Source organism: Oryza sativa, chromosome 3, assembly GCF_034140825.1.
Source record: "Oryza sativa Japonica Group chromosome 3, ASM3414082v1".
NCBI lineage: Eukaryota > Viridiplantae > Streptophyta > Magnoliopsida > Poales > Poaceae > Oryza > Oryza sativa.
Genome location: NC_089037.1, coordinates 32,906,939 through 32,916,974, shown reverse-complemented (window position 1 = coordinate 32,916,974; position 10,036 = coordinate 32,906,939). Strand labels below are relative to the sequence as shown.

Below are 10,036 nucleotides of genomic sequence, written 5' to 3'. Positions count from 1 at the left end.
AGCAAGAGTGAGGGAAAATAATAGACTTATTCCTTCCAAGTTGCTGTCAGGCCGAGGCCGCAGGCCCGCGAGGCTTCAACTGCTCCATTCTAATTGGGCCGGAGTGTGACAGCTAGTTTCGGCCCGATATTTACGGGCCTCCGTTAAAACCTAATTGGGTCGCTCAGGAGACAGTATACCTTCAACTTTTATTTACCGTCTTCTCTTTCTACTCCCAATTAAGGCATTATAAGTAATGACCTTGCACCCAAAAAAAATTATGGTTAACCTGTCAGTGATAAGCTTTCAAGCAATCTTCTCAATCTCGTTCTCACTGAATTTACTTCGACTCCTTTGCTGCAAAAATAACCGCAGATCAGATCATCAGAACCCGGTGTTTTTTTACATCGGGTATTTTCTGATTCAGTTTCACACTTGTTACTGCGTGCCAACGGCTAATGGGCTCTCGTGGAGACCGTGCCATGTGCCGGTAGCATTCGTTTTTTTTTTTCTTTTGTTCTTTCAAAAATGAGCCGCTCCAACGGCTAGTTCGCGAGCAGTCGATCGCACTAAAAATTCCATTGGCCCAACTGAAGCAAAACACATCGCCCCCAAATCCAATCCTCCCCCCACCATCGGACAGCGAGATGGTCATGGAGATCCCGAGCTCGAAGCGCGACATGGCGCGGGGAGCGGAGGACGACGGCGAGGAGGAGGAGGAGGAGGAGTACGACCGCGTGTTCTACGAGGACATCGAGGCGCCCAAGTTCGTCGACCTCACCGCCCCCGACGCCGCCCGCCCCTCCGACGACCCCTCCTGGTTCTGCCTCCGCATCGGTACGGCAACACACACACACACACACACACACATCGCTGCAAGATTTTCTTGAGATGAAATTGCTGAATTCTTGAGATGAATTGCAGGTTGTGACCAGAACCACGAGCATGTCGACCCGGAGGCGCTGCACAGGAGCTTCTTCATGCGGGTGCGCGCTGCTTCTTCCTGGTATGCGCGCGATTTCGTGGTAGGGGAGGTTGTAATCCTTGTGGTTTTTAATGGTGGCAGGTCATGGCAGCGAGGAGCCCCAACGTGCGGCTGCAGAAGGCGATCAGGAGGAGGAACCAGAGGTAGAATTTCCGATTCATCCCTCACTGCCTGCGTCGAAATTGTTGTGTGGTTGGTTGGTTCATCCGATTGACGTAGCCCATCCTCTCGTGATCTGGTGCAGCTCGATGCTGAAATGCCCGCACTCCGCGCCGCCGAAGCCTCCAAGGTCACGGATCGCGAGGCTAAGCACGGCGACGGAGGCCGCGGCGAAGCCCAGGCTGAAGACCCACCGGATTTGCACCCTGCGGGCGTCTCCGACCCGGACCAAGGCGGCGAAGGTGGAGGCCTCCGGCGCGAGGAAGAAAGCCCTGACGACGCCGAGGAGCAAGCCCGTCCGGCCGAGGCAGGATCCGTTCCTCAGCGTGAAGCACCAGAAGCAGGAGCCCGTCGCGGCGGCGGCGAGGAAGGGGACCGTCGCGAAAGCTCTGTTCATGGCCACGCCGAAGAAGGACGCCAGCAAGACGCCGGCGAAGGCCCAGGCGGCGCCGCCGCTGTCCGAGGTCTGCTCCAAGATGAGGAAGCTGAATTTGGCGTGCCGGGAGGTGCCTAGCAGATACCTCTGTCAGTCATCGAATCCGAAGAGTTCCAAGAAATGCGACCAGACTGCAGTGAAGAGTGTCAAGGCAGCTCAAAATTCCAGGCCGGATGAGAGGAAGAAGAAGAAGATTCTAGGCTGCTCGTTGCAACATGCCAGTTCTGAAGCTGGTAGAGAGAACAGAAATGGCCGTGAGAACACAGCTGCAGATGAGAATGCTTGTCCAGAAGCTGCGAGCTCCAGCGAGGAACCGAAGGAGGTGATGCAGGAATCCAGAATTGAGGTGGAGACATCACAAGCTGACAATTGTGATGACGATAAGGAGAATTTGTCATATGTTGATCAGCCAACCGAACAAATGGTGATCATCTCGCATTCTGATGGTGAAAACCTGCAGCAGCTGGAGAACAATGAGAATGTCCCTCGGAAGGTACTGAAATTGCCTTCTTCTTTGTTACTGTAGCTAAGACATGTTGAAACTGAAATGCTGTAATGGACAATATGCAGGTAGCCAAAATGCAGAGCAAACTGAACGCAGAGCAAGGAGGAAAGCTCAAGAAAACTACCAATCCGAAGCCATTTCGGCTAAGGACTGATGTGAGTTACTGGTTACATTGTGAAAGCTCGTTGTTGTGGAGTGTTTCACTCGTTCACTAACCTTCCTCACTCCATCTTCTGCATTTTAGGAAAGAGGAGTGTTGAAAGAAGCAAATCCAGAAAGACACCAGACGCTCACCGAGAACAACTCCACGGCCGCAGTTCAGGTAAGTTGCTCACGCGCACCAACTATAAGATTCCTAATGTAGTGGTCACCCACTGATCTGTATGCATGTACGCTGATGCAGCAAATAGGAAGGTGTCGTGACGGAAAGGGACGAGACAAACCGACGTGCGGCGAGAAACAGGTGAGCATTGATATCTCCCCCAAACATAATTTGCAGGTCCAAATCAATTTAGAAAGCACTCATGCTGAATTGCTGATCTGCGCAAACTGTATATCCAGAAGAAGCAAATCAGAAATGTTGCAACGGGTCAGGTTGATGAAGCCAAAAGGGTCTTGAACAGCATTCGTTGCAACAAGGTGAAGCCTGCGATGACGAATGGAAAAACAGTTGGGAAATCACAGGGAGCTTCCAGAGTAGCATCATCAACAAGAAGTACCAAGATAACAAGGTTTGCCCCCACAAAAAAAGAGTAAATTTGCAGCCCCGGTTATTGTTTTACAGAATTGCCATCATGTAATATTTTTCTTGCGTTTTCACAGTGGCTCCATGGCACCTTCTAAGGTTGGAAAAGAGAAGAGTACATCGGTGAAACTATCCAGGCTACAAGCAGCTGCTGCTTAACTGAAGTGACAAATGTTTTATTGTCAGCTCCAAGCATGAAAATATGTATTTACCGCGTCGAATTCGTTCCATTGTATTCTTGAACTACTCTCTAGTCTGCACACTCACTCACACCAACAAGGATGTATCATGTTCCCTTGTTTTGTCCGTGCCATTGGTATGTTGAGTGAAATTTTTTTCTCTGTACTACCATCATCATCTAGATTATTTTGTAACCTGAAAGAAAAATCAGGGAAGAAGAAGAGGCCCAACCCAGGAGAAAATTCAGATCGGCATCTGATTTCACATGGTTCTTGGTGTTGTAAATTCAAGCCCATTGGCCTTGGCTGAACAAAATACAGAATGGCAGGGACATAAATTTGAATCCAGAATGTCACGAGATGCCCAGCCGCCCAACCAATCCAAGCCAGGCAGCTGACCCTCTCTGCATCCATCCAAACGCAGAGACCGAAGTCGAACAGCGTCGCCATCTCGCCACACGGCCAGAGGCCGAGATAGATGCCATATGATATGCCATCCATAGACCACACGCAGAGACGCACTGCATATGCCTGCGTGTACAGAGCTGTTAGCTGTACTATGCAAGGGGCGCATCCCCTACGGATACGGCTGCCATCAACTCTGCCATTGAATCCATCCACACCATGATCAACTGGCTGTGCGACAGCGTGCGATCCGGTGAACAGTTTCCACGGATCTGCAACAGATCGATCGACGTTTATGTGTGCATCGCTCTGCCATCTGGTAATGTTTTCATTTCAGAGGTAAATAATGTTAGCACTAGGAAGCTTCAGCAGGGTCCATGGCCCAAATGGACCAAACCAAAATCTTCTCTTGCACCATACTCTCTCCATCCAAAAAAAAGATAAACCTTGGATTTCCGTGTCCAACTTTGACTGTCCGTCTTATATGAAATTTTTTTATAATTCGTATTTTCATTGTTGTTAGATGATAAAACACGATTAATATTTTATGCGTGACTTATCTTTTTAATTCTTTTCATAATTTTTTCAAATAAGATGGACGGTCAAATGTTAGGCACGGAAACCAGGGTTTGTCTTTTTTTTTTGGACAGAGCGATTATTTGATCACTTGATGCTTGTAGCATCGCACGAGCAGCACCCCCCCTCCCCCGGCAAAAAAAAAAGAAGAAAAGCACTAGTATTTGCACGACTCCACTTGCCCCTAAGAACGAACGAACGAATGTAAATCCTACATTTATAAGCATTTTTGGAAACTGGATCGGCAAATCCTTGAAATTAACGAGGTCACCACAGATAGCGAGACGGTACGTCGTCTACCACCGAAAGCACAATGCTGTTAAATCCAAAAAAATCTTCCATGGAAAATCGAACCAAGAACTTAAGGTGCTGCTGAGATTCTTGTAACCACTAGGTTACATGACCTTTCGCCACTCCACACAGATTTGAGACAAACGGCAAGAAGCTTCCTTTTTCTCGAGCTGCCCGGCGAGACATTCTTCCAAAAACGGCGGGGCCTCGAGATCGGAGAACCCAGTAAACAAAGTGCGTAAAAAGCGCTTTCCGTCTCAGTTAAACCGACGAACAGTCGATGTGGAAGCAATTAAGATTCGTGATTTATGCGTGGTAGGGTAGTGGACTAGTGGTGGTAGCCGTGCTAAAGCGCCGAGATTAATTTAGGAGGGGCGTACGTACTCTCGCTGCAACTTGCAGGACGTGGTGGGGTCAGGGGTGCCGGCCGCCGGAAATGGCGCAGAGATCACGGCGGCCGCCGGCGATGCGCGGCGCGTCCTTTACCTGATCTGGCACGCACGTGGACACGTGGTACGTGACAGGCAAGAGGTGCACGCACGCACGCACGCACCCGTACCATTCGTTTGTGCACATGTCGGTGTGTGTTTGTCCAGTGTGCGCAGACCTGCGAGCAGTACACTTTTGTATAGGCAAGCCTCTTTGAATCAGGCAAAGTTAATCTACTATTCTCTCTCTGTTTCAGGTATAAAACATTTTAATTTGATCAATATCAGTTTTAAGTTCTACTAAGTTTATAACAAATACAATAATATTTATAATGCTAAATTAGTTTCATCAAATCAATAATTAGATATATTTTTATAATACATTTGTTTTGAATTGAAAATATTTTTTTTTACAAACTTGGTCTAATTTAAAGCAATTTGATTTTAACTAGAGTTAAAACGTAACCTGAAACGGAGGGAGTAGTATCGTATAAACATTAACAATCACACTCTTTTTTTATTCACGCTATCGTAATGATCATCGTGGCTCGGGGGAAGTCGGGATGGTCCAGGCGAAGCAGAAAAAGGGAAAAAGAAGAGAAAAGCGATTAAATCCAGGTCACATGCGACTCCCCCGCGAGTTGAGGCATGAGATCGCGCGGACTGGGGGGCTCAACCGAGATCGATCGGAATTGCGATTCATCCCCCATCACCATCGCCGGTTTTTCCATCGATGTTTGCAACGCGATTTGCCTGATTGGCGCCGGGAGTTTGGTAGTCCTGACAAATGGCGTCAAGAACACACAAATCCTTGTGAGATTGCGAGAAACAGACAGACATGCCGCGTCTTTGTGGCCATGGATGGATGTCACGTTGACAGTTTTGACGCCGCCTTGCCGGCCCGACATGGCTGTGTGTTCGCCATTACTGTTAGCACGCGATTAATTAAGTATTAAATTTTTTTAAAAATGGATTAATTTTATTTTTTTTAAACAACTTCCGTATAGAAACTTTTACTTAAAAAAAACATACCGTTTAACAGTTTAAAAAATATGTACGCGGAAAACAAGCAAAAGGGGTGAAAAAAATGGGCATTCCAACACAGCCTTAGCCTAGCCAGCAGTGGCCAGCTAACCAAGCATACGGGCATTTCCGTTAGCCGCGGCCGCCGGAATACGTACGCCTAGTATTCGATTTCGGCGAACATCAAAATCGGCCGGCGCGCGGGCGGGCGCCAAAGGCTTTCGCGGCGGGCGGCGTCCGAAACCGGGTGGCTTCAGGCTAAACAGCTACTACTAGTAGCTCGCCGGCCGCTCGTTCTTAATTGAACGATGACAAGTCGACGTCGCAGAAAAGGGTCATCGATCGACTGCTGCTAGTAGTGCTGCCAGTGTACACGTACGTGCCGCTAGCTGTTAATGTCTGTGTACGTTCACGAGGAGAAATACGCGTATTAATTTGGTTTCATCGCTTTTCTGAAAAAAGGAATTGTACTAACCTTATAGCAAGGTCAATGGTGCAGCTAGCAGTAAGCTCTAAATTTTTGTCATGTCAAATAGCTAACTACTACAAGTTAACTATAAGCTGCCTTGGTTAAAGCATACATACATTAAATACTTGTATGGATACATCAGTTGTTGGACCCACATAACATATTTTTTATTGTCTCTCATAGCTGCACGCGAGCTATATGGTTTGGGGTATTGTGCAAGCGCCGGGGCTAAAACAAGCGCCTGGTTGTTTCATTCTTGCTGAATTTCTTTCCTTAATCTTAGATTAGGCTGATTAACAGGTTTTGGAGCCGACTTAATAGAGCTATTGTACCCACTCTTATGGGAAAAAAATCATCCTCATATCTTACAGATTTGGGGGCACCAGATGTACTTCACGGTTCACGAATGCTTCATGCCCTTCTCCTCCAACTCTGACAACATTCTTTTATTATCCGACACCAACAACACAACGAAACCACATTAAAGAATTTACGGATTAAAGTCATGCGCCGTGATGGAGGTAGTAGGGGGGTGAGGAGGAGAAAGATCAAGGGAAATCGTCGTGCTTAGAGGATGACCGTAGAATGAGGTGCAACAAGTGGGCATAAACAACGTTGTTGAAGTCGCGCAATCGGCAGCTAGCGGTGGGCCGGTGTTAGTGGCAGGGTAAAAAGAGCAACATGTTACAATGTGGCAGTTGGTGGTGGTGGATCCGGCAGTAGGGATCCGCCTCAACAGGTCACCCACTTGAGGTGTAGAGGGGGAGGGCGCGGGGAAGGAGGAGGGGAGGAAGCTGACCAGATAAACCTCACTGGCACCATCGACATCTTCCGGCCACCCAATGAGGTTGGGCGACATTGGTGAGGAGTCAAGCAGGGGCATCAAAGTGTTCAGAAAATGCGGTGCTCAAGAAAAATGAAAATGCTCAAGAAAAATGAAAAAAAGAGAGGGAAATTAGGTTTGAGTGTTTGCACGAATCTTACAATCATTGAACGAACCAAAATTATAAGATTTTAAAAGGTATTCTCTATCCAATGTGTAATAGACTGTAAAAAAAAAGAGATTTGCTCTGATCCAACAAAAAGTACCGGTATCAGATCGTTTCCGATCATTGGATTTAATATTGCCCATCATGCCCAGTTAGATCTAACGGTCCGAAACGATTTGGTACCGTAAGATACCGGTACCTCGAGGCACTTTTTGTTGGACCGGAGCAAATATATATTTTTTTAAAAAGTTTTCCTCTCCCAAAGCGTTTGCTCGTTTTACACCAACCTGACAATTGCCATCACTGGTATAAGAGCAAGTTTAATAGTACAGTTAATCGTGAGCGCTGAAAATTTAACACGTCATCTAACAGCTAATTAAACCACGCTAAATACAGTAACCGGCTATAGTGTTGCTTTACCCAACGTAAAGTTCTATTTTTCTATTGGCTGTTCACAGCTATCTCATCCCTTGCACAGGGCTGCGTTAGAGAAAGTTTATAGGCGCTCGCGCCTGAGCCGACGATAATATAGTCGTTCGCTTTTCTCTCTCCGCTCTTTCTCTCTCTGTCATTTATATTAAAAATCTGATGTAAGCATACTATCACTATTGTACTGGTCTAACACGGGTTGCGTACACATGCAAGTGTCCATGTGTTATCCGTAGTAGCCTACCTTGCTGCTGCTACCACTGCACCACACAGCTAGCCTGTATTGCTGACGCTTGCATAGTTGCACGGGTGTTAATGAACACCGTGCATGCGTACTCGTACCGATCGATCGATGGCGCCAACGCCGGCCACGCAACGCCAAGGCGATCTACAAACCTGCACGCGTACTAACAAACACGAGGACGACGTAGTACGTTACTACTCTCTCCATCCCAAATAAAACACAACCTAAACACCGATAAGATATTACATAGCACAACGAATCTGAATATGTTCGTGTCCAGATTCGTTATACTATTTAATGTCCCATAGATAAATCTAAACATGTTCATGTCCAGATTTATTGTACTATTTAATGTCCCATGGATGTCTAGGTTATTTTTTTAAGTTATTTTTTTTAAGGATGGAGGGAGTACGTGGGAGTTTTCACTCTCGTGCCGTACTTGTTCAGCTTGCAGCCTGCAGCTGGCTGCCTTTGCTGAATTGCTGATACTACTACTACTAGCTACTCTAGTGATAGCCAAGCATGCATCCAGCCCGGCCACTCATTCATGGCGATATTGATTGACCACACGCATCGCATGCTCGGTGGTGTAGGGTCAATCCTTTCGTCCTTCGGTGTAGCACAGTAGGGGTAGTAGCTCGTTTAGCGAAGGGATTTTCCAGGGGACGACGTTTCATGATCCGATCGAACTAGTGTATCATCTACTATGAATGCATGATCACGCTCTTGTCACAATCGAGAACAGTGCACCACAAAACCACAAAAAAGGAGGAGCTGAATGAATATGGGTGTGAATTACCACGATCGACCACCAAGCTAGCTTAAGCACAGGCCATCGGCCGGCACCATCCGCTTGGCACGTATGGTTTGTCGTCGCCCATGGTGCTCGACAGAAGGGTACAAAGCCATGGCCAAACTGCTTGGCAGCTAGAGTATGATCAGTTAATATGAAGTCAATCAGCATGAGTTTGAGGCACCCGATTTAATTCCAACGACAAACTTACAAACCTTAGCGAAATCAAGGACAATGATTTTATTTTGTTTTTGTGTTGTTTGATTGTGTAAAAATAAATAAATAAAATTATACCTTTTACCATTAAAAAAACACACACCCATCATATATTACTCACTCTGTTTAAAAAAAAAGCCAACCTAAGAGGGGATGTGACCCCTCCTAATACAATGAATCTGAATAGCCCAACCTCTTCTAGTACTACGAATCTAGACAAAGGGTTATCCAGATTCATTGTATTATGATGTTTTTTTTGGGACGGAGGGATTACGTACATACTCATGAGCATGTTACTTTTAAATTAAAGTTCCATGGTAAAAAAGAAATACATATGTGCTAGTTGCCATAGTAGCACATCTTTAAACGTGTATTCGGGACATATCGATTCACTAATAATACATGGGTGATCTATGTGAGAATTGAGGGGGATTTGAACATAATTAATTGGAAAAATTACAAAAATCACCCCATAAATCATTTGAAGTTTGACATTCCACCCTATAAATTATTTTGTTGCAAATATCCACCCACCTACTCATTTTTGTTGCAAAAACCACCCCAGTAAACATATGCTTAACCGAATCAACATGTTTTTATAAAATGTGAGCCATCAATATGGTCTTTACCAAAACTAAATACTTCTAGAGTATTCTTGATACATTTTTTGTGAGATTCCACATACAAAATTGTTGACGAGAGCCTAAACATTGTTGCACTGAGTTTCGCTATATGAAAAAAAAATCAATCAAATATGGAAAATAAGTCTAATGCAAGCACTTAGACAAGATTGACTTGGCTAACTTAGCATGTGGTAATCCTACATCGGCAATAACGAATTGATTCGGTTAAACACGTGCGCATTGGGGTGGTTTTTGAAACAAAACTTAGTAGCAGGTGGGTATTTGAAACAAAATGACTTATGGGGTGGAATGTCAAAATTCAAGTGACTTCCGGGGTGGTTTTTGCAATTTTTCCTAATTAATTCCACACCTATAATAATTTGAAACTAACCTTCTCAATTCTCTTCAACTCTATTTTTATAGGATTAAACGATTAAGGCTTACTACTACACAGGAAAAAACAATAGCCTCGTGTAGTGGAAAAAAAAGTGTAATAAAAGGTCGTTGCCGGTGGAAGTAGAAACTAGAAAAGGGATAAGCGCGTGTGACAAAGGCGGCCGCT

General features: G+C 45.6%; 1 protein-coding gene across 1 annotated transcript; it reads left to right on the top strand.

The window, feature by feature from the left end:
- The first annotated feature begins 583 nt into the window (after positions 1 to 583).
- Positions 584 to 3,154, top strand: LOC4334259 (uncharacterized). The gene is made up of 9 exons (XM_015773795.3): positions 584 to 816; positions 904 to 965; positions 1,046 to 1,107; positions 1,209 to 2,052; positions 2,130 to 2,219; positions 2,309 to 2,386; positions 2,468 to 2,527; positions 2,626 to 2,795; positions 2,887 to 3,154. Exons 1-9 carry the CDS (start codon positions 627 to 629, stop codon positions 2,966 to 2,968), a joined length of 1,638 nt encoding a protein of 545 aa, XP_015629281.1. The 5' UTR covers positions 584 to 626; the 3' UTR covers positions 2,969 to 3,154.
- The last annotated feature ends 6,882 nt before the right edge of the window (positions 3,155 to 10,036 follow it).

Coding starts and splice junctions, on each gene's coding strand:
- LOC4334259 (XM_015773795.3), top strand. CDS start 627: ATGGTCATGGAGATCCCGAGCTCGAAGCGCGACATGGCGCGGGGAGCG. Junction 2,053..2,129: donor ATGAGAATGTCCCTCGGAAG/GTACTGAAATTG, acceptor GACAATATGCAG/GTAGCCAAAATGCAGAGCAA. Junction 2,387..2,467: donor ACTCCACGGCCGCAGTTCAG/GTAAGTTGCTCA, acceptor ACGCTGATGCAG/CAAATAGGAAGGTGTCGTGA.